We start from the raw sequence: 22,602 nt of genomic DNA on the forward strand, positions 1-22,602 counted from the left end.
TCGTCCTCTCCTTCTCTTCCTCCTCTACCTCCTTCTCTTCCTCCTTCCCTTCCGTAAACTCCCTCTTCGTCGTTTCTTTCTCCTTCTCCTCCCCCTCCTTCTCTTCCTCCTTCTCATCCCCCTCCTTCTCTTCCTCCTTCTCCTCCCCCTCCTTCTCTTCCTCCTTCTCCTCCCCCTCCTTCTCTTCCTCCTTCTCCTCCCCCTCCTTCTCTTCCTCCTTCTCCTCCCCCTCCTTCTCTTCCTCCTTCTCCTCCCCCTCCTTCTCTTCCTCCTTCTCCTCCCTGTCTTTTCTCTCTCCTCCTCCCTCTCCTTCTCCTCTTCGTCCTTCTCCTCCCTCTCCTTCTCCTCTTTTTTCCTTCTCCTCTTCGTCCTTCTCCCTCTCCTTCTCCTCTTCGTCCTTTTCCTCCCGGTCTTTTCCCTCTCCTTCTCTTCCTCTTCCTCCTTCTCTTCCTTCTTCCCGTCCGTAAACTCCCTCCTCGTCGTTTCTCTCGGCATGGACCCGTCGGGCTCGGCAGAGTCTTTGTCGACGCTGTATCCAGCGTGTACGGCGTGTCGCAAGCGGGTCGACGCGTTGCTGGCTTCGTTCGAAGCGCCGCTCGCCGGTGCGGCGGCCGGCGCGTCTCCCGCGTCCGTCGCCGCGCAGCAACAGCTGATGGCTCTGACGCAGCAACTCGCCCGCGAGGTCGCCCGGCTGGAGTCGGTTTTCGAGCGCGAGCGCGCGACGCTCCCCTCGCAGCAGGCGGCGCTTTGGCGGCGGCGCATCGCCGTCTTGCGCGAGGACACACACGCCGTCCAGAACGCCGTGGACGTGCATCTGGGTTCTGTACACCGCCGACAAGTCGAGGAGCGGCGACAGAGAGAAGCGCTCTTCGACGCTCGCCGGTTCCGGGGCGCCGAGGAGACGCGCGCCGCCGAGCTGAGTTTCGCGCGGGAGCGCGAGAAGCTCGAAGAAAGCCGTTCGGCGCTGGACGCGATTCTCGCTCAGGGCCGCGGCGTCCTCGACAAGATGGTGCACCAGAACAGCGTGTTGAAAAGCGCCAAGCGAAAGATCCTCGACATGACCACCTCAGCGGGTCTCTCCGCAAGCGTTCTCGGCGCGGTTTCGCGGCGAGAAGCGACCGACCGCCGCCTCGTCTGGGGCGGAATGCTCTTCACCCTCCTCTTCTTCTTCCTCCTCTACCGATACGTCCACGGGAACGGCAGCGATGCAGCAGAGACAGCCTGGGAATCCGCCGCAGCGCCTGACGCGTGACCAGGGGCGGGAGGGAGAGGGTGCGGGATACTCGAAAAAAGAAGGGGAGAGGCGAGAGACGATCACAGCGAGGAGACGCAGCGCGCGCCCGCGTCGATCCCTCGGACGAGGGAAAAGGAGAGAGGATGCAGGATGTGGAAATCAAGATAAAGAGGTAAAAAAATATATATATATATATATATATATGTATATATATATGTAAATATATGTATATACCTATATATATATATATATATATATATATATATATGTAAATATATGTATATGCATATATGCATATATGTATATATATATATATATATATATATGCATGTACATGTATATTCGCCCCCGTGGGGAGGCGGGCGAAGGGAACAAGACTGGAGAGGGAACGAGGACGATGAGACAGCTGTGGACGGGGGTTTAAAAAAAGGTAGATAAAGTAGAGACAGAGAGAGGCGCGAATCGAAGGTTGTTGCTTCTGTCAAAAGCGCGCAACCGCGCATGCTTCTCTGGTTGCACGCTCCCTGGAGCGGCTTTAAGGGGGGAGGGGTGTTCTCCTCTCTCCTTCGGGAAGTCAGGTCCAGTGGATTCCTCTGAATTCGCTCTCGTTTCTTTGCCACCACGATGTGTTTTCGAACCTGGCGCTCTGGAGGGCCGTTCCCTGTCCGGAAGGGCGATCGAAAAGCGAAAGAGATGTGGCGGTTCACATTCCGCAGAGGCTCTGCAGCCTCGCTCGGTTCGAGATTCGGTCTCTCTTCTCTGTTTTCCTGGGAGGTTTCGCGGGACTGCGTCGACTGTCGCTGTTCGCTCTCTCTTCGCGTGTGTGTGTGTGTGTGTGTGTTCGCCTCCTTACCCCTCGTTTCTTGTCGCCGTGTGCCTGTGGGGTTTCTCTGTTCCGCTCTCGCGTTTTCCTCTCTTTTCGCTCGGTTCAGCTTTTTTCTCTCCGCCGCTCCGTGGTGGGGTGTTCGCTCTTCTCGCGCGCTTTCCTGTCTTGCGAGGTCTTCTGCCTCACCTCCTCTCTCGCGAAGATTCCTGTTCGGGCGCTGTTCGTGCTCTCCTCGTTCAGGTGTGGACCCGGCTTTCTTGTTGCCGCCTGCTGCTCGGTTTCTTTCCTTTTTTCCTGGCTTTCCAGCGTCTCGAAAGTCGTCTTCTCTCCTTTCTCTTTGGTGCATGTCTCAGCAAGACAGGAGACAGGCAAAAGAGAGGGAGGGGACTCCTTCAAAAAACTGCAGAGCAGAACTACCAGCGCGTGTTTTCGCTCGTGCCCGCAGGCAAGAGGATCTTTTTTGTGTGGAAAACTCATTTTCAGATCTCGCTCACTTTCTCCTGTTACCTCCGTTTCTTCGGCGGAAGTTCCTCCAACAATACACGTCGACCAGACTCTCTTTCACCTCGCTGCCACATCACCCCTTCGAGCGAACCAGCAGCCCCTCACGGGAAACATGCGCGCACCTTGTCTCCACTCCAAAATTATTTATATGTATACACTTGTATATATATATATATATATGTATATGTATCAATCTAGAGTGTCCACCTCAGCGTCTCTGAAGCGACAGATCGATAGATGTGCAAAGACAGAGATTCGCCAAGAGAAGCCGCGCGCTTTTTTCAGTGACAGTCCGCGTTAGGATTTGTTTCTGAGTTTCAGCGCTACGGGAGCCGTTGTGAGGCTGAAATCCACGCGACTCTCCCGCCGCTTCGGCAGATAGTCTCGCGTCCGGGCCTCCCAGGAGGATAGCTCACAGCGCAGTCTCTCTGTTTCCTCGTTCCGTTTTTCCGGATGTGGCGGAGGCCGCTTCGACTCTCCTGAGCGTTTTGGATCCATCCACTGGCGAGCACCCTTCCACTGGAATCGGCACAAGCACAAGGGAGCGGATCACTCGACCAAACAGGCTAGACCAGTTCCAAGGCAGTGTGTGTTGTCTGGTAAACGTACGGCTATCTGTTTTCGAAAACGGCGGCATCTTGAGAGAGCAGCCCCGTTTGCGCGACTCTAGCTTTTGATCGCGCTGTTCTTCCGTCGCTCCCTCCGCTGGGGTCGACTGTTTCGCACGGATCGCTTCGCGTTGGGTTGCGTGAGGCCTGCGCAGATCCCGAGGCGGAGCGCGCAGGTTCAGCCTTTTCACGCGACGATGCGCTGCTGCACGCCTCCTCACCCGTCCCGCATCTCGCGTTGCAAGAGAAGTGCTGAAACTCTTTGAAAAACCGGAAGTTTTTACGGAGATCACCTCGACAGATACAGAGGAAGCTTCGGCACGAACCGGACAAACGCGTCTGTCGGTTTCTTCGGCTCCCACGGGAAGTGGAACCTAGGCATTCCCCAAGGCCCCAGGGACAACCCACTGTTTTCAGAACCGAGACTCGCGTTCTTCGAGAGGACACACGCATGCAGCCCGAGAAACTCGAGCGAGGTTCGAGCCTCACAACTTAGTCGGCAGCCGAGCGCGGTGAGCGTCTCTCTACGCGCCCGTAGTCGCGCCCGCGCCTGTCTCGCCGAGGCCTGTTACATGGCACCTGTTCGCGGAACAACCACGCCTGCCAGAAAAATGCACAGCCTTTTTCCCTGTCGAAACACCAAAAACCCCGCGCCTTTTTCCCTGCCGAAACACCAAAAACCCCGCGCCTTTTTCCCTGTCCCGAGAGAGGCGGCCGTGCCTCCGCTCTCGGGTGTACACCGACCTATACCGACGTTTACCGACAGACCTCGCGAGCGGCGACACTGCCGCTGGAGCGATGCTCTCTGAACGCGCGTGCTTCGCACTCCGAGTCTCTTCAAAAGAACAAGAAACCAGCGGTGCGCGCGCGGTTTTATAGACGCGGGAGGCGGCTTTCGGCAAGCGTTCACAAATCGCGCGTGCCCGTGAGGACGAGGCGCGGCCTCCGAGCGGTGCGGACGGCTCAAAGAGCAGAGCCCCTGTGAGCACATGCGATGGGGCTAACGAAAGGAGACAAATCTTTGCAAAGGGGACAAAAAGGGACAACATGTGCCTGGCTCCCGTCCGGTCTGCGTTCGACGAGGCGCGTCGCCGAAAAGGGAAAAACTAAGCTTCCCGGGCGTCACCACGCCGCTGAGGACATTCCCCAGGCTTCTGCGTTGCCTGGAGAGCCGGCGAACTTCAGGCGCAGTGGAAAAAAGGACGCCGGAACCAAGCAGAAAGATGGCAACATCCACGCGGCATTCGCGCTCAGAAGCTATCACGCTTTCGGGCTCAGGAGGGAGCGACGCTTCTCTTTCCCGTGAAGCGAGTGCGCCTGATATGTCTCCCTCTTATCTTCTTGAACCGGAAAAGCATGACGAGACGATTCTGCTACACACTGAACCGTTGCGAGACAGCCAAAAAGAAGCAAAAACGGAGGCGAGACGAGACACCAGCGGCACTGGACACGCACAAGAGAAAAGCACAGACAGCCGAGACAGAGGCAGAGTGCTGAGGCAGCGGGACAGCGTGGGCAACGGGGAGGCATGTCCAAGCAGCAAGCTGCAAACAGAGAAGAATCTATACCCCTCACCGAACCAGAAAAAGACAGTTTAGCAGACGCACGCGGCTCTTCTCTTCCTCTTTCTTCCTCTTTCCTTCCCTTCGAGTGGTGCCTTCGCGTCGTCCCGTCCCGTCCCTTTCCCCCCCCCCCCCCCGACTCTGCTCTCTGTCCCCCTTTGTCTTTGTTCGCGACGCGGATCGCGCGAGGCGTGCTCCGCCGCAACGTAGGTTCCTGTCTCTTTCCCCGCAGTCACCGCAAGGCTGCCGCCCGCTGTTTCAGCAGTTCCAGAACGGCGGCTTGGCCGAACGTCAGGCGCACGTCGTCGCCGGGTCTCTCTGGCGCCGGCGGTTCGTCTCCTCTGTCGGCCGCCGACGCGGCGCAGCGCTCTTCGCTCGCCCCTCCTCGGCGGGCGAAGTCCAGGCCAGGCCTTGCGCGCGCGTCCGGGTGCGCTCTGCGGCCTTGGCCGTCGCTGTCTTCGCTCCCGCTCGTCGCCGCGTGCTTGACTCTCTCGCTCTCGCGTTCGCGGAGAAGGTGGCGAACCAACTCGTTCTTCAGCGTCTCCAGGTTCTGTTCTCGGTTCTCCCGCGACGACGACTCGAACCCGTGCGCGGACTCTGCGTCTCTCCCAGTCCGCCCCGCGCGCTCCCGGTCCTCGTGGCCCTCAAGCAGACCTCCGCGGCCAAACAACGCGCTGGTGAGACTGGACAGGGACGGCGGCCGACCCGCTCCGCTCACGGCTTCGCCCAGGCGCCTGAGCAGCAAATGGTGTTGCGTCGCAGCCGAAGCCTGAGCGATCGCCGCAGAAAACGCCGAGTGTCCTTTTACCGGCGCTCCCGCCGCGCCGGACGCGTGCGTCGCAGCCACAGACAGTTGACGCGAAGCGAGCGGCGCGTCGGCAAGGCGGGGCGCGTGGCCGGGGAGCGCAGCGGCGACGCCCCGCGCACCACAGCCCGGCGGGATGCATGCAAACTGAGAGCCGGACGAGGAGACGGAGACGCGTCTGTCTTCTCGCCTCCGCGTCAGTAGCGTTGACGTCCCGCGAGGCACGTCAGGAGTGTCGTCGGAGTTCTTCGACGACGCATCCGACGCCAGACAGACCGGAGGTCCGCCGTTTCCCTCCCGCGCCTCCAAGTGTCGAAACGGCCCCTCGCCGACGTCCGCGCTCCCCGTCGCGGTCTGCGCGCCGTCTCCTACGCGCGAAGCAGCCGACGCGTCGCGGCGACGCAGGCTCGCGTTCTGAGGCGACAGGGAAGCGTCCGACTCGTCCTCGCCGCCCTCTTCCCGTTCGGTGCCTTCTGCCCCGGCAGACGAGTTCGCGTCGTCCTTCTCGTCTCGCGCGAGAGATGGGCAGTGCAGGAGCTCCAAGTGACGCCAGAGCTGCTCGGCCATGTCGCGCACCAGCTGAGGAGAGAAAGAGGGGACAGCACACGCACAACAGAAGAACGGATTTTTAGAACGTTATAACAGGGTTTTACGAAACGGAGTTGCCGCGTTAGAATGAACAGACAAGCACTTAAAAGCCGGTTCGACAGACACTAGAAGGACTTCAAGTATAATAGCCCGTAGGTCGGACACGCGTGATTCCAGATGAAAGGCCGGTCAATTAGGGTTTATTCTTAATTTTTTGAAAACAGATACGCGGCGCACGACCTCGAGACACGAGGACAGTGAGAGACGTCCGCGGTTCGGAAGAGCACAGACACGAAACGAGGGCGGGAAACCGGAAACACTCAAAAAGAATCCGGGTCAAAACGACAGAAAAGACTCGTCAAAGCGGCGAGCTGACGAACGCGGCGCCTCTGCGTCGGAAGGTGGACTGCCTCGAGAGCGAGGGGCGCCGAACAAAGAGAGACAACCCGAGACAGACGCAGCCAAAAGACGCGTGGACGGAGACAGAGTGCGGAGACAGGGGCCAGCCCACCTCAGCTTCTCCTCTTCCGGCGAAGCCTTTCGCTCGCCACTCTTGTTCTTCGTCTTCTTCCTCTGCGCGTCCTCGTCTCGCGTCCTCGTCGGTGCCGTCTTCCTCCTCGTCTTTCTCGCGCTCTTCCTCCGACGCCTCCACGTCGCCATCCTTCTCGTCTTCGCCCTCCTTCTCTCGCTCTGTTTCGGCCTCGTCGCCATCGACTTGGTCTTTTCCTGGCGACGTGTTCTCTTCACTTCCCCGTTTCTCTCCCTCTTCCGCGACCTGCCTCCGCTGAGCCCCGGCATCGCCTCCCTCGCTCTTCACCCGCGTCAGCCCCGCTCCTTCGTGCGCTCCACGCGCCTCGACGCTCCCTCCCTCTTCCTCCCCTCGGCCCTGAGTCCCCGGCCCCGGCGGCGTCTCTGTCTCCCTGCTCCCGCACTCTTCTGACTCGTTCTCCTTCTCTTCCCGGGAATCTCCTCCTCTCGGGCCTTCACTCTCTTTCTCTCCGGCCTGGCTTCCAGCACGCAGTCTGGACTGGCGCGGGCGCCGCTGCTCCAGGAGCATCTTACGCTGTCTCCGCTGCGCAACGGCGCGCTTACCGCCCGCATGCGCGGCTTCTCCCCTGAGACGCTCGCGCGGGTCCATGCCCAGACGCGGCGCAGACTTTGCGCCGTGGCTAGGGCCGGGTGAGCCTGCGGTCGCCGCGCGCGCTTCCCAGGAAGGCGGCGCGCGATGGCAGGCGCCGGTCGCGGCCGGAAAGTCGCGCAGTCCAGGCTTCTTCCCCACAACCCCGGATTTTGCGCCGCCGCGGCCTTTGGAGACACATCCCAGTCCAGCGGACGCGAGTGCGGCGGTGGGGAAGAGACCCAGGCGCTCGAGGGCGTCCAGTTCGTTGCCCCAGCGGTTCATGGCCAGCGCTCGAGAGCTCGACGAGAGCCAGGCGAGGACGGGGAACGGCCATACCTTTTTGATGCGTGCGTGGAAGTAGATCAGCTTCTTGAGGAGCGGCAGGGGAAGCAGAACAGACAGTTGGTTCAGCGTCTTCACGGGCACGTCAAAATCGCCCTGGTACTTCCAAAAGTATCGCCGACACCACGTCGCGTCCCGGTTCGCATAGAGCCGCTCAAAGACTGCCTGCTGGAGCGCCTCCTCCTCAGCGTTCTCTGCAAACGGCAGGAGAAACGCGGGCGAAGGAAACGCCTGAGCAGACGCGGCCGAAAGAGGCGACGCCGGGGGCTGGGGGAGCGCCCCGCGCAGCACGAGCCGCACAGGCACGCGGAACGGAGTCGAGACAAGAGGCGAGGAAGGAGGCACGGGCAGGGGCGGCGGCAACGGATGCAACAGACTGTCTCGGAGAACGTCGTCGGACGGGGGCGACGAGCTCAAGGACGAGGCGTCGGCGTCTCCTGAGGCATCCACAGACGTCCCGGAGACCGACGGAGTGTCCTTCTCGGACGCGCAAGGCTCCTCCTGCTTCACCAGACTGGCCGCGCTCCCGTTCGCGTCCTTCGCCGCGTCAGGCGCACCGTCGAGGTCGGTTGGCGGCGCCTCGGGTTCGCCTCTGCTCTTCACTTTTTTCTCCAGGAGACTGTCCGTGAGGTCCTCGTCTCCAGGAGGTCCGGCCTTCCCCGGCGCGGCGTCGCCTGCGTTCTCCGTCTTGGGTTGCGCCGAGCGAAGGCAGTCTCTCTCTTCTTTCCTCTGGATGTACACGTGGAACTTCTCGATCACGTGGCGCAGCAGCGGCCGGTACCGCCCACAGAGCAAGTGGAACCTGAGCGACTCTTCGCACAGCTTCGTCATCCAGCGACTGTCGACAAAATCCCGGACGCGGAGGCCTCCTCCCGGAGCCGGGGCGAGGTGGTGACCGTTCAGGTTGCCCTGGCCTCCGCTGCTCGGCCCAGAGTCTTTGCTCTCGAAAGCCCGCGCGACACTCTCGCGCCGGCTCTGATGGTCTTCGAACGCGCCGGGGGTTGCCAAAGCGTCCACCCGAGGCCTCGCCGTCGGCCGTTCGTCTTCCCCGCCGCGGCTCGCGTCCGACGCAGAAGAAGGGTTCGGAGACAATGGCCTTTTTTTCGGCCGGGCGAAACACAGCTCGTCGACGCTCCCCGACGCACTGTCTAGACAGCCGGCGCTCTCCTTCAAAGGCAGGCGCTGCGGAAACCGCTCCGCGCAGGTTCCCGCCTTGCGAGCGAGGTCGGCGAGCGCCTTGCCGTTGGAGACGCTCTCCGGGCCGTCCGCCCCCCTGGAAACCGCAGACTCCTCGGGAGACGCGCCAAAGTCGTCGAGCGGCTCTGGAGACGCAGCCGCGATGGGGCCCAAACCATTGGTGCACGGCGAACTCGCCTTCGAGCCGCGAGTCGCTGGAGTTGACGGCGTGTCGAGCTCGTCGCTGAGAAAAAAGCAGACAGATCGGACGCCACAACGGCAGTCTCCATGCTGCGTGGGAGACGGGGGGCAACGAATGAGGAGACCGACGCCCAAGACAGACGGACCAAAGGACTCCACGCAAACCCGCAGCTAGAGACGCTCGAGGCGCACTCACAACCCCTTCAAAAAACCGAAAAGCGCTTTTGACCCAAAGACGAACGCTTACGTATCTCAGGACACGTGGATCTCTAGCCATATATCCATATCCATTAAATATAAATATATGTAGTATATGTATATGTGTGTATATATAGATATATGTATATATGTATAGTCACATATGTATATATATATATACGTATATATATGTATATGTATGTATATATAGATATATGTATATGTGTATGTATATGTGTATATATATGCATATATAATATATGGTGGCGGCTCCTGGGGTCCAACCGAACCTACGGACACGTGGGCCGTATCGAGCCACGACAGGCGAAACTCTCCAGAGGAAGCGGTCGCCAACAGAGTGGGGCTGTGCGCGCGCGAATGGATCCACTTGAGCTTATCCCGACAAAAGGCACGCACACACAAGAAGAGACGAGTGTTCGTGTCGAGGGACACAGGAAAGGCGCGAAGCGTGCATAGCGCGCGAAGCAGCCTGTGTCGATCGGATGTATTGACTGGTCGCGCCGTGTACAGGCGTACTTTGGAGACAGTTTGACGAAGCCTTCACGTGTCTGAGAGATTTCGTCCTGGGTTGCATCTGCAAGGTCCGACGCCTCGTCGCTGTAGCCTCCGTCTTCCGCCTCTAGCTGGTCCTTGCCGGCTTCTCTTCGGCGCCTCTCCGGTCTGTCGACTGCTTTCCAGGTCAGAGAAAGCGTGCCTGCGCCGCGCTTGGTGCCGCGCGAAGACGTCGGAGACGTTGGAGACGGGAAAGACGGGAAAGGCGGAGGCGAAGGCGGGGGGCTGTGGAGCGTGCGCGACGGCCCCGAGGGCTCGGCGCCCGACCCAGTGTCCATTGAACCGAGGAGGGAGAGCGGAGAGCCAAGAGGCGCGCCGGGGAAACGGTTCAGAGACCCGAGGGTGGAGACGGAAAAGGTTTGCGCTCGGCAAGCGAACGAGCGAGAGTCCCCGAGACGTCGGTCTCGCTCGACTCCCGCGGCGGGGCGGTCAGGCCTGGTGGCAGCCGCGGGGCGGGAACGTCGCGGAGTGGAAAGGTTCTGGGCAAGGCGACTTTTTCGAAAAGCGTCACGGGGAAGCGCGAAGGCGCGGAGAGGCTACGAAAACAAATGACAGCGCGAGTCGGTCAAAAGACGGACAAAGTATCTTGCGGTTGGGCAGCGGGCTGCTGCATGACATTTAGCGTGACACACGAATGACAGCGGATTTTACCGAAAACGCAGGCTCCACCTGCGCAAGGCGAAACGGGAGACTAGGTGTGAAGCGCCGATGACGCCGGAAAGGAGGCACGAGAGGAACCGCGGGAGGAGTGAAACCGCCGGTGGGTCAGGAAACGACTCGACACGAAGTTGCATGTCGGGTGCGGGGGAACGCGCAGGCGCGTTGTCGCCAGGAAGAGATTGGGTGAGGAAACGCCACAAGAACCGAGCAAGCAAGAGGCAACGTCGAACAGCCGAGAGAGTCGGGACGGAGGCGAGGGTACGAAGTGGAGACGAGGCGCAGCGAAGACACTCGACAGGCACGGTTGGCGGTGCCCACAGAAATTGCCTTTCGCCGGCGTGAAAACGGAACGGCAGAAAAGGATAAGACAAGGCCGAAGAAGCGGGCGAGGAGGAGCTATCGCACGCGTGACTCGACACAGCCACGTTTCTCCGAGGAGACACACGTGTGTGGTGTAGGCGCGCGGTCTGGGTCTTGGCGTCGCAGTTTGTGCGAGAAAGAAGGAAGCGCTCCCCTTCCGACTGGTGAAGCGACTAAAAAGACGGCGGGAGAGTCCCAGCGCTCAGAAGAGAAAAAATACGATTCCCCGGCGTGGAAAGGCGAGAGGTATCCCGCCGCTTCGCGTTTCCAAAAGCCCGTTGTCTTGTCGTGCGCTGGCGCCTGCCGCGGGCTACCTATGCTTGCTGGGGAAAGAAAATCGAGGCAGGCTCGGCAAGAACCACCTGATCGGCCGCACGCGATGCGCGTTTCGCTTTCGTTCCAGAATGTGTGGAAGGGAGGGGCCTTCGACACTCGCGACTCCCGCTTTCGCCGGAAGAAACGAAGAAAAGCGGCTGATTCAAAGAGCGTCGCAAACTCCCAATGCAACGGACAGCGTGACGCCACACGCGAGAAACCGAGCCCCCGATCAAGGAGCGGGGAGAAGAGAGAAGACGTCGACAGACCCCCGGGATAGTGAGTTAGGTCCTGTCCTATTCCAGCGAGAGAGAAGCACTCGACTGCTCGCAGTCACCGACCGCGCTCCGCCTCCCCCGCCCGCGCGCAGCTTGGGGAGGCTCGCCGTCGCCGTATACGCGAGGTTTCGCTGTCTCAGTTAGCCGACACTCGAATTTACCTCGGATCGAGCGAACGACGCCGGCATGCGTGGCGTCGGTTCGCTTACACCAGTTGCTTGGTTCTGTAAAAAACCGCGTCTCGGCAAACCATCGACCATCCGATTCGCGGAGCCCGAGAAGGGCGTCGTCGGGGAGAAGCTGGCAGGGTGTTTCCGTCGGCGAAGGACGGGAAGCGCAGAGCAAGACACGTGGAAGACGAGAGCTCCTCCTCTCTTTCCCGCTCGCTCCGGTCCCTCCGCTGCCGGTTCTCTCGGAATCGTCTCACGAGAGAGGAGAGTGCGCCTCCTCCACCAAATACGTGCCTGGATACGCGCGGAGTCGCGTTCCAGTGCTTCACAGAAAACGCAGAGCCACACAGGACACGGTCGAGTCCAGAAGCCCCCCACGGCTAGTTGGGTCCTCTGGAGCAGCAGAGAAAACTTCAGACACTCTGCAGGGAGGACCGCGTCCCGAGACGCTTTCGCTCTTGGAGGTCAGCCAGGCCGTGAAACTTTCTCGACGTGGTGTCTTCCGCTGGCCCCCGGGCGCCGCTTGAGTTCCACGCGTTTCTGTTTCTCTCGCCACTCCCACGCTCACTCCCTTAGGTGTGCACTGAGGCGAAAATCGACGTGTCGTCTCCTGTAGACACAGCGGCGGTTGAACAAGTCTTTTTTCAGAAGTGGTGGTCAGCAGAGGCGGACCCGCAGCGCCGAGCAGCACAACGGGCGTTCTCGAGGAAGCGAGACTTAACCGGAAGACCGATCCTTTCACTCTACAGGAGGTAGCGAGCGATGTTGTGCGTTGCTGTCCGCAGCAGTCGGCTGTACAAAACAAGCGAAGAGAATTTGCTTCTGTGTGGCCGACACGCTCTGAGTACTGTACGGCTAGCCAGTCGCGACGCCACTCAGGGGCTCCTAGAGCCGGTTTCCGCTGCGTTTTTCACCGACTCCTAACAGCGAACCGGTACGGCTGCTGTACGAAGAAAAGCAACGAGGGATGCAGCGCCGGCCAAGCCGATAGGGGAGCGAACCGCATGAGACTCGCACGTGACCCGTCACGTCCCGCACCGCGAAGAATCGTGCACTCGCTTCGGTACCTTTGGAAGCAACGGTACGAGAGGCGGAGGTTTCTTCGACGCATTTACTGCGCGAGACACCCGCCTTAGTTCTGAAAGGCCCGCGGGGGAAACTACGCTTGTATACCATGCTGAGAAGTCGATTAAGTCTCCAACGAAAAGCGCCAGCATGTGCACAGCATCCTAGGACTGTGTCTGGAGTTGGACACACACACTCAGTTGAGAACTGGGTGGTAGGCGCACGTGTTTGCTGATGCATTCGGCCTGTCAGCAGGCAACAAATCGCGGCCGTGTTATGGCCGTCGTAGAAAGGATCGAATCGGCCGATCGGCAGGCAATGTCTCCGCACTCTCTACAGAGTAAGCACGCAGCCACAATGGGGCCCCGACCGCAACCGCCCCCGGACTCGTCAAATGCAGAGAGGTATACCGATAATGCACTCCTCGTGTCATTTCTGGATCTGTGCTCTTGTCCTGCCTCTATGCCGCAATACACACCGCTATGTATACGGCTATTCGTACCGGCGCTTAGAGTCCTCTAACTCCAGGAACCAAGAGAACTGCAGCGCATCAAATTCCAAGGATAGAGCCGAAGCTGCTTTCCTTTGTGTCAATTCATCTTGGGCGAGCTGGAGCAAGAGGAGTTTAGGCTACGTCCCCCCCCCCCCACCCCCCCCAGACAGCGAATGTTCGGTTGGTGTGGCGTCGGTATTCCCTTGGTTTTTTTCAAGAAAAAGCCGGTGAGGCTGCTGTTCGCGTTTCGTTCTTCTCTGTGTCTGCTTCGCCCCTCTGCAGTGGCCTTCCTGATTTGGCGAACAAGATATCTGCTCCTCCTTGCTGACGAGGGCGTTTGTCCTTTGCCCTTTTTTCAGAGCGTGGAGCCTGAGTTGTGTGTGCGCCCGTATTGTGGAACTTTTCGGGTCACCGTGAGCGGTGCTTTTCGAAGAGGGAAGCTGTCGTGCTGCACGCGCAGCAAGCGGGTACATTTTCCGGCTGTCGTCGCGTAAGCTGTTTCTGGTTCCTCTGTATATCAGGTAGGGTAGACTGCGTCGCGGATCCACGGAGGAACTGTAAGCGTCTACATGTCGTGCCCTTAACCGGCGCGTGGTTTCTGGTTCCTCTGTGTATCAGGTAGGGTAGACTGCGTCGAGGATCCACGGAGGAACTGTAAGCGTCTACATGTCGTGTCTTTAACCGGTGCGTGGTTTTTGGTGCTAAATTGGTGGCCTTTCCAGGCGCTGGACGAGCGCGCAGCGTCTCCTGGAGCAGTGTGCCTTACTCCAGCAAACTGACAGAGAGCAAAGCGGCAGGCGAGGAAATGGTAATTTGGCGCGGCGATATTTTGCTCCACTCGCGGGGCAAGGTTTGGCTTCTAGAGAGAGAGGAGAGAGACTGTGCGAAAAGGCACAAAAACAACCACCGCGTGCGGTCAACCGACCCACAAAAACGGACTCGACACTGACGGCCTAAAACGACTTCGTTTTTGTCGCAAGCACACTCATGCCTCTCTACCCTGAGACAGCGATAATGGACACACATACAGAAAACCCGCGAATCGATGAACAGCAGGGTTCCTGCACGCTGTGAAAGCTTGGTCCTTCCATGGACCTTTTTCGCTCGATGCTTCTGGCCTCTCAGGAGGCCTGGATATCCCAGATCGACAGCCGCTGAAGACCTCGTCGTCTGCCAAGAAAAAGAGCACAAAGAAAGCCAAAGGAATATTTAGGCGTTTTCGGCCCAACCACCCCAACGAACCATGGGAATGCACAACTCTAATGTTGAAATTCGCCGGAGCAAACCGGTTTTAGCCTCGGTTTTGTTCCGACCTAATACATATCCACCTGGGCCAGGATTTGGGAAGAAGGCGTAAAGGCAGACGACGAGAGGGCGAAGCAGTTTGAACTTGCCTCAAGCATGCCTCAAGATACGCACTCAGAGAGACTCGACACACAGCGGGAGGGCGGCGCCGTTCGCTACGCTCTCGACTCGAGGGAGGCCTCGACGTCTCTCACGCTGAGGAAAGAGATGCACTACGCTCCCCGTCGAAACACATGCCTTCATCTTGCGATTCCGCACCTGACTTCATTCGAGGCGAGAGAAAACAAAAAAGCCGCAGTGGCGAGAGTGCCGACGAGAACGACGTTGCTCAACTGTTGGAGGAAGGGAGCGAAAGAGGGGGAGTTGAAGGGGAGGACTCGCGCTGCCCGCCGGATCCTGCGAGGGGAGACGGCCCGAGGAAAAAGATGACTGGAACACGGTGGGAGAGACCGGAACGAAGGGAACCTCGTCTCTGATTATATATGTGTGCTGTGGGCCTACACGTTTCGTTCCAGAGGAAAGCGCGAGACACTCCGTGTCTCCTCAACGCGCTCTCACAGCCGCCGGCGCGTCACGTCAGCGAGACGGCGGCGCAAAGAGCTCGGCGCGAAAAAGAAGAGTTCGCCTGCTGAGCAGTTCCACGGCCCGTGCACGATCTGTTGGACACAAGATTCCGGCATCTCTCCGTTTCTTCTCTGCGGCGCCCGACCTTTCGACGGGCGAACGGCAACACCTTCTGCAGACTCCAACCGAGAACTTGCGTTGCGTGACGCGGCGTCTCACCAGAGAATCTTTTCCCGCAGAGAAACGCCTCCGAGGGTCTGAAGGGCGAGGCGTCTCTGGTCGGCGTTGCCCAGAAAGATCCACAGCAGGGCGCAGGTCGGATTCTTCTCGCTCCGGCCGTCGCCAGGTTCAGCCGTCGTCTTTCGTTTTCCTTCGGGCCCGACAGTCGCAGCAGACGGGGAAGAGTCGGGAGTGGAGTCGCGGCTTGGCGGCCAGGCCTCCGATGCATGCGGGGACGGCGCGCAGCTCTCCGATCCGCTCGCCCCCTGGCCGGCTTCTTCGGGCCTTCGCGATGCAGAGCAAGACGACGCAGAGGCCGGAGCAGGGGCTGAGAACAAAGGCGCGTTCGGCGTCTCGAGGGACGGGGCCGCGTTGCGCACGCCGCTCGTGGCTGAAGGCCAGCACGGCGAAAAGGAAACGACAAAAGACGGTGAAAAAGCTCCTCGCTGCGGAGGCGGGATCCTGCGCCTTCTGTCCCGCCGTTGAAACGCATTTCCCTCTCAACGGACAAGCGTCCCTACACCTCAGGGGCTCCTCTGGACCTACACCTCACTCGGCTGTCTGTACGCCCCGTGTGACAAAACGCCGCGCGGTCACCCCACGAGCCGCCTCCTTTTTCATGCGTTTCCCCGTTCTCACTGTTTCCCATCCCCGTTCAGGCAGTTTCTCCTGAGTCGGCGCTGCGCGCGGACGGCTGCCTGACGCCTGTGAGCACGACTGCGGATCCGCGTAAACGTTTTGGAGTGCGTGTCCCACATCCAGGGACAAAGCGAGCGCCGCCCCATCTCAAGAATCCCCGATGAGGCCAGGCGGAGAGCCGTCCCTCTGGCTGCGCGCCGCTCTAGGTTTGGACAGCTCGCGTCTCCGCAAAAACACAGCGACATGCGCCACAGAGAGAAAAACAACCGCAGGCGCTGCATGTCCTCTCACGAGTGCGTCGCTGCCCTGAGGTAGACTGGGCAACACGACTCTCTCGCGGCGCCGGGAACAGGCGAGACGCACCCGACGCGAGCGCTTCGTGCACTTACAGACGACGGAGCCGGAAGGCAGGAAGGGACTGTCGCGGCCGTGCTGCGCCTGCAGGAGGAGTAGGAGACTGCTGAACGCCACGAGGAGGAGAAGCCGCGCAGGAAGCCCGAGGAGGTCGAGGAGGCGAAACAACAGAGAACGCGACGGGTGCACGGCCTGCAAAAGCAAACACGCGCCGAGGACACGCACGAGACAATGGGAAGCCGCGTCACCACAGCGAGACACCCCCCGCGCGCCCCGAAGCTCCGAAATCGGGAGAATGCACTCCCTTTTGAACTGACAACGAAAGGGACAAACCACGGGCATTCGCGCCCCGCTGAGGCCACGCTTCCTCGAAAATATCCCGGCGTGGCTGAAGACGAGACTTCCGCGACGCCCCGACGCCACGGCCTCGCTGCGGTGTCTCCCCCGGCCAGCTACCGGCTGAGCACGGCGCCTCGCGCCCTGCAACTCGGAGGCGCGGAGGGGTTTGATCGCGGTTAACCGGTCCACGAGAAAGGCAACTGCACACCGACTCGAAACCGGAGAGCTACTGCTGGTGTCGTTTTCGGATTTGGGGTTGCGATCGCGCGGACCTGTGTAGGCGATCGCGGAGACACATCCGAGTCGCGCGGAGGACTGCGGGGGGGGGGGGGGGGGGGGTGTTTGCAGGTTTGTGGAGAGATCCCAAGAACCACCGGGACACGCCATCTGAGAGAGGCACGTACCGGTGAGGGCGACGCCGGAGAGGAGACAGGTGCTGAGGAAGGCGCGCCTGTTGCTGAGGACTTGGCTGCCTTCTTCTCTTCTGTTTGGGGCCGGTCCTCTGTCTGCGCTGACTCCTTGCTGGATACGGCGAGTACCGCCGACACCTGGGGAAAGCGGAGAAAAGGATCGCAGCGGAGGACAACGAACAGTTTTGGATTCACGTGCTGCGGCGGGCTCAGACGTCCAGCGGCGACAACGGTTCCCACGGCGACGAAACGCGCGGTTGTGCTGGGAAGCAAACGCCGCCTTTTTGTGGGGAACTCAAGGAGGTTTCCCGCTCCTAGGTGCCTGTCGAGATGTTGCTCAAGGAAGCGTCGATTCTGTTTAGATCCTTGAGGGACGCACAAAGGAGCTCAGGTTTTCTAGCCGGCATACCCTGACGATCCCCGTATCAGAGAGACGTTTAAAAAACCCGAGCCTCGGACTCGGAATGGGCCGTCAAAAAGAGACACAGAAAAGGCCGCGTTTTCCTTTGAGCTCCGCACTGGACTCTGACCTGCGTCGCCAGCTTGGCGCGGCGAAGAAGAAGAAGTGCAGCGACGCAGGCGAGGAACAGGCGAAGCCCGCCAAAGCCGAGGGAACTCAAGGAGGTTTCGCTGATGAAGACCGAGATGGAAGGGGGAGTGCGCAATGCGGCCAGGCAGAGAACGGAGAGGGCGAAAGGGGGAAACGATGGACGCGCGGTCGAAAAGCCGGCGAGGCCGAAGGACACACACAGGCAGCGAGACAAGGGAGACGGCGAGAACTGTGGAGAGATTTGTCACCGAGGAGTCTCGAGTTTGACAGTCCGAGAGACAGGGAAGGCCGGTGCCTCTAGGCGAGGAAAACCTAAACCTACGCAGCAGCTCTGTCAGCCTAGGGAGAGAGGGGCGGCGATCGGGCGCCGCGCAGGAGCAAGGGAAAGACAGAGTCTCCATCGGCGTCGAACGTACGCGAGGAAAGACGCGTAGACTCCGGGCATCCAGAGGAAAGGGAGAACAATGAGGAGAGGAATGGCGACGCGCTCCAAGTGGACGAACGGCACCTGCAACCTCTGGACAACATCCTCGGTCCCCGGTTGGACGTAGTCCTGACGAGAAGAGCAACGGACCGCCGCAGCGAACCCGAGCGAAACGTGGAAAGGAAATGAAGCTGTCTCCCCTGGTCCGCACTGTTTTCGTCACCGAGGGAAGAACGCAGGAGGCGACTCTCGTCCAAAACTCTTCTGCATAACTTCCGGCACAGCACCGGTTCTCCACAGCCTTCCGAGAGAAACGAATTTAAGCATGCGCGCGAGAGGAAAAGCTCGCGCTCGTCCTCCCCTCCTCAACCTCGTGCTTCGGCTCTTTCCTTCGCCGTGCTCCTTTTTTTCATTTTGACCCTCACGCCGTTGTCCTCGGATTCCCGTCTCGCTACGTCGATGCCAACTGCGTGGAAGTCTAACCTCGGTGCGGGCGTTCCCCACAACCGCGAAAACGCGCTGCGCTGCTTCAAGCGGGCGCCGACAAACGAAAAAAGGCGGAGACGCCAGCACACGCCAAGCTGCGTTACGCAAGAGAAAAAACCGCCACGTGAGGAGCTCCGCGCCTCCTGTCACGTTCTTCTCTGTCTCTGTGTGGTGTCTCTCGGGCTCGCGCTGGATCTGAAGGTTCCCGGCCTACCGGTTTGTAGAGGGCGACTGCGATGAGATTCGTTTCCACCTGAACCGGCGCAGCGAGGACAGAGCCTTCGAAGGCGAGGAAGGCGACGAACGCAGCCTTCACGCCGAAGAGGAAGAAAGGCCACACGCGCTCAAGGAAAGCAAGGCGCTGCCTGAGAAGGGAACCGCCGACGACGAAGGCGCACGCGTCAGAAAAAGGGGTTTCGTGTGCTAACAGAGCACAGCTACGCCACACGGCACTGGCGGGCGAATCAAAGAGTGAGCATGTGGAAAGCACGAAAGAGAGACGGAGCAGGAGGCGCGACAGACAGGCCTCACCAGAGACGCCGGAAAGGAGCCTCCACGCAGGCAGCGCCGTGCAACTGAATGGGGAGAACACTTGGGCGACGCCTTCAGGCTTCAAACCCCTGCGCCACGGAGACAGCGAAGACCCGAGGCCTTTCTCTTCTCGCTGTCTCCTCCCGCAACGTGCATACTGGCGACTGAGAGGCAAACCGCGAGAGGTTGATCGGCACACAGAAAGGAAAGGGTCGAGTTCGCGGCAGGTACATGCAGAGGGATACGTGCATGTGAGGTGTACACGGACCCGGCTGAACTTTACAGAAAAAAGGTGACACGCATATGAACAGCCTAAAGAGCGAAGCACGTCTGTGGCGTTCGTTGGTCCTGCTTACCGATCGAAGGCGCTGTCGCAGAAGACTGCTGAGTCCACAAGCGGATTCCAGAGCTCCCGGAAATCTGCAACCGTGAGAGGGAGAGGTAACACGCCCCGCGTCTCGTCGCGTTTGTCTGCCTTCTCTCGCCTCCGTCTCACACTTCCCTCCTCTTTCCTGTCGCATGACTCCGTTGTCTTTCGGCCTCTCGCGGACGCGCCATCCCGCATTCTGCGGGCCTCCCTCTGCCTCTTTCTGCTTCCTGCCTCTTCGCGTTCCTTCGCGACATCCGTTCATTCTTTCCTTCACTCTTTCGCTTCATTCCTTCCCTCGCTTTTGTTCTCCCCCTTCGCTTTATTCTTTCCCACTCCTTCATTCCTTCTGCTTCTTTGCTTCGTTCTCCCTTTCGCCCGGCAGCCCTACAGGCAGGGAGCAGCGAGGCAAATTCGAAGCGCTGGGTCACGCCGAAGATGTCAGTGACGAGGGCGAGGGCAACAGCGCCGCCGACGAAGAACCCACTGGACGCAAAGCGCGCAGAAAAAAAACTCCGAGAAAGACACTTCTCCCACCGGGAAGGAAGCAGCGAGCAGCGCCACGCAGAGAAAAAGGCCACGGGCAAGAAGGGAGCGCCCCGGAAAAACGGTCCGACACGACGTCCGAGCAAAACCCGAGAAACGAAAGGCAGCGAGATAGGGCCCTGGAACATCAAAGGCAACGCGCGTTTCCCACCAACGAACGTACTGGCCCAACCCCAAGCGTTCCTCGTCTTTGGCCTTGGCAAACAGCACGGCGCTGGGACACCGCTCACGGCAAGAAAGAGAGGCGTCTCCAAGGCGTCACTCCGATATACGCCGAAAATATGTGTTCGAACAAAATCGAAATTTGAGTACACATACTGAATCGAGCGACACCAACAGATTCACCTCTCTCTCTATGTAGATATAGATATATGCAGCTACATATATATCTATATGTTGATATACATATATATATATATATATATATATATATATGTAGATATAGATGTCTCTATGCACGCATACGAATCTATCTAGACATGAATATGGATATGCTTGTAGGCACGCCAGGGATTCGTGGTGAGTAGCCTAGCGAGGGTCGTCGGGGGTGAGAGCGGAGAGGCTGCGGCAACGCCCGTTTCGAGACCAGCGGGTCCGATAGCAGTCGGCCGTTTGAACACTTTCTCCCGACCGCAACGGCGCGCAAGGCTTCTCTCTCGACACAGACACCCGCGCGGTTTCTGTGGTTGCGGTACTGGCTCTGGAGCTGCGTCGGGCGAAGCTCGCCGCCTCTCTTGACTGTTGCTTCGTGTATAAGCCGAGACGCCGCTCGCGTTTCTCGCGTTTCTTCTCGCTCACGTGGCAGTGCGGTGGCCGAGCGGGAGCTGACGCCGAGCGGCGAGGAAGCGCCGGTGGGTGATCCATTGCATGCGGCTGCAGAGAACGGTCAGAAAGAGAGGTCGGGAAAAGAGGAGATGCGATTGCTCCACTGATTCGTAGGCTCTAAGGGACTATTTGTGGTGAGCGCACCCCGAGCGGTACAGGAAGGCGCGACGACAACACAGGAACGAACCGCCCCTGTGGGTGTCGTCTCGCGCTCTTGCAACCTGAGCACGGATGCTTCTTGTTACACTTACACAAACGCGAAGAAGGCGACGATGAGAAGCGGGAGAGGCGCCATGCCACCGGGATAGCCCTCAGGCGACGTGGGGAGCGACGCCCCCGCCCGCGAGGCAGGAGACGGCGTACGTACACCTGGTGAGGCGCCGTATTTGAACAGCTGAAGGAGCGCGACCGCCGCCGTGCAGCCCAGCGAGGTGAGGAGGAAGTTCGAAGCGTCGCGCAGCTCCTGGAAGCCATCGAGGACGCCGAGGCCAGCGAGGCGCGCGACCTGTGGAAGTCACAAAGAAACCAGTGCACTCGGGAGGCAAACGGCCATGCATCTAGCGATAAATGTATATATATATATATATAACCATGTATAAATATGTATATTTATATATATAAATATGTATATATTTAAATATGTATATATGGACCCAGCCGTGTGCCACGTCGTTTGGAGAGCAAGCGTGCGAGCAGCGGGTCTGGCTGAGCCGGAAAGTCGAGGGGAAAGGAAGTTGGAGAGCGGAGCTGCCACGACACGATTGCGAAGGCCTAGAAACGCGCGAAACAAAAGGCCTGCATGAGCAGCGGAGCTGTCCGTTGTCTCCTGGGGCTGTGAGGGAGTCCTTTGGGGCTTCGAGAAGGAGGCAGAAAACACAAATCGGACCGCGAATCGGGAGACTCGAATGCCACGCGAACTTTCTGCATCTTTTTGCTTCGCTCTCACCGGCCAGAGAGAGACTGTCCGAACCGCCGCGCCTTCCTTCTTGTCCCCGCGACCTCCCGGTCCCTTCCGAGTCGAGGGGGCGACGCCGACGGGAATGGCCAGGCTGCATGCAGGAGACAAGAAGGGAATAGGGACAGCCAGGCGAGAAGGGAGTGGAGACAGGCGAAGTGGAAGACGTGCACAGGCGAACGCGCGAGAGAGCTTCACGCGGAAGAAAACGGAAGCAGAAAAACGAACCAGGCAGCAGACGCGGAAGGACAAACACCGAAGGGAGCAGGAGAGGAGAAAAGAGCGACATGTAGACGGGCAAAATAACGCCCTTCTGGAACTCCAGTCCCAGCTGGAGAGAACCAGTCAGTCGACAGCATTGCACAGAGAGTCCCTAAATGACATAGCCAGAGATACAGAAAAACAGATAATGATGTAAACATAGATAGCTCTCTTACCGACCTAACCCATTCATATACGATCAACTGCATATGCTTCGCTGTTCAATTTTACATGTGCGTATCGAGACAAATATACGTATATATATATATATATATATATATAGGTATGGGGTTGCGCAGTGTGTACAGGTGGATACACAGAGGATTTGAGAGAGTCGTGGGCGCCTGAATACAGCCTGTCTCGCACCGTTCGAAGCGTCGGTGTGGCGTGGCGGAGAGAGAAGCCGAGCTGGCTGCCTTACCCGCTGGTCCACAGACGCCAGAGATGGAGAAAACTCCCGACTCGGAAGATGAAGAAAACGACTAGGAGCGTGCAGAGCACGTCGGGCGCTAGGAGTCCCATTTCGCCAGGACACCAATCGGCTGAATGGGGGAAAAAGACAGACGAACAAGTGGGGACCACACGTCAGCTGTGGTTCCCGTGTATAGACGAGAGAAAAACTTCCAGGTGTCTCGCCAGCACTGCGCCTGGGAGAAAGACAGGTGCTAGACTACAGTTTTTTTCTGTCGATCATGGGGAGGCAGCACTGCTGCAAGCTGTCCAGGGAGACAGAGAGAGACTCGCGGACA

At 59.3% G+C, this 22,602-nt stretch overlaps 3 protein-coding genes across 3 annotated transcripts; 1 reads left to right on the forward strand and 2 right to left on the reverse strand.

Annotated features, from left to right (window-relative positions):
- Window positions 1-493: 493 nt before the first annotated feature.
- NCLIV_048850 (uncharacterized protein) lies at window positions 494-1,252 on the forward strand (the record flags this gene model as incomplete). Its single annotated transcript, XM_003884437.1, has 1 exon — window positions 494-1,252. The coding sequence occupies one exon, from the start codon at window positions 494-496 to the stop codon at window positions 1,250-1,252; it is 759 nt and encodes a 252-aa protein (XP_003884486.1).
- A 3,714-nt stretch (window positions 1,253-4,966) lies between these two features.
- On the reverse strand, window positions 4,967-10,015 carry NCLIV_048860 (conserved hypothetical protein; the record flags this gene model as incomplete). Its single annotated transcript, XM_003884438.1, has 3 exons — window positions 4,967-6,118; window positions 6,639-9,009; window positions 9,702-10,015. The coding sequence occupies 3 exons, from the start codon at window positions 10,013-10,015 to the stop codon at window positions 4,967-4,969; spliced, it is 3,837 nt and encodes a 1,278-aa protein (XP_003884487.1).
- A 4,184-nt stretch (window positions 10,016-14,199) lies between these two features.
- Window positions 14,200-22,375, reverse strand: NCLIV_048870 (conserved hypothetical protein; the record flags this gene model as incomplete). The annotated part of the gene is made up of 15 exons (XM_003884439.1): window positions 14,200-14,248; window positions 14,642-14,779; window positions 15,167-15,557; window positions 16,195-16,351; window positions 16,903-17,046; window positions 17,439-17,538; window positions 17,875-18,011; window positions 18,583-18,733; window positions 19,256-19,319; window positions 19,658-19,752; window positions 19,976-20,026; window positions 20,611-20,685; window positions 20,889-21,142; window positions 21,584-21,686; window positions 22,275-22,375. 15 exons carry the CDS (start codon window positions 22,373-22,375, stop codon window positions 14,200-14,202), a joined length of 2,010 nt encoding a protein of 669 aa, XP_003884488.1.
- Between the last annotated feature and the right edge of the window lie 227 nt (window positions 22,376-22,602).

The sequence above is a fragment of the Neospora caninum genome, chromosome X (assembly GCF_000208865.1).
Source record: "Neospora caninum Liverpool complete genome, chromosome X".
Lineage (NCBI taxonomy): Eukaryota > Apicomplexa > Conoidasida > Eucoccidiorida > Sarcocystidae > Neospora > Neospora caninum.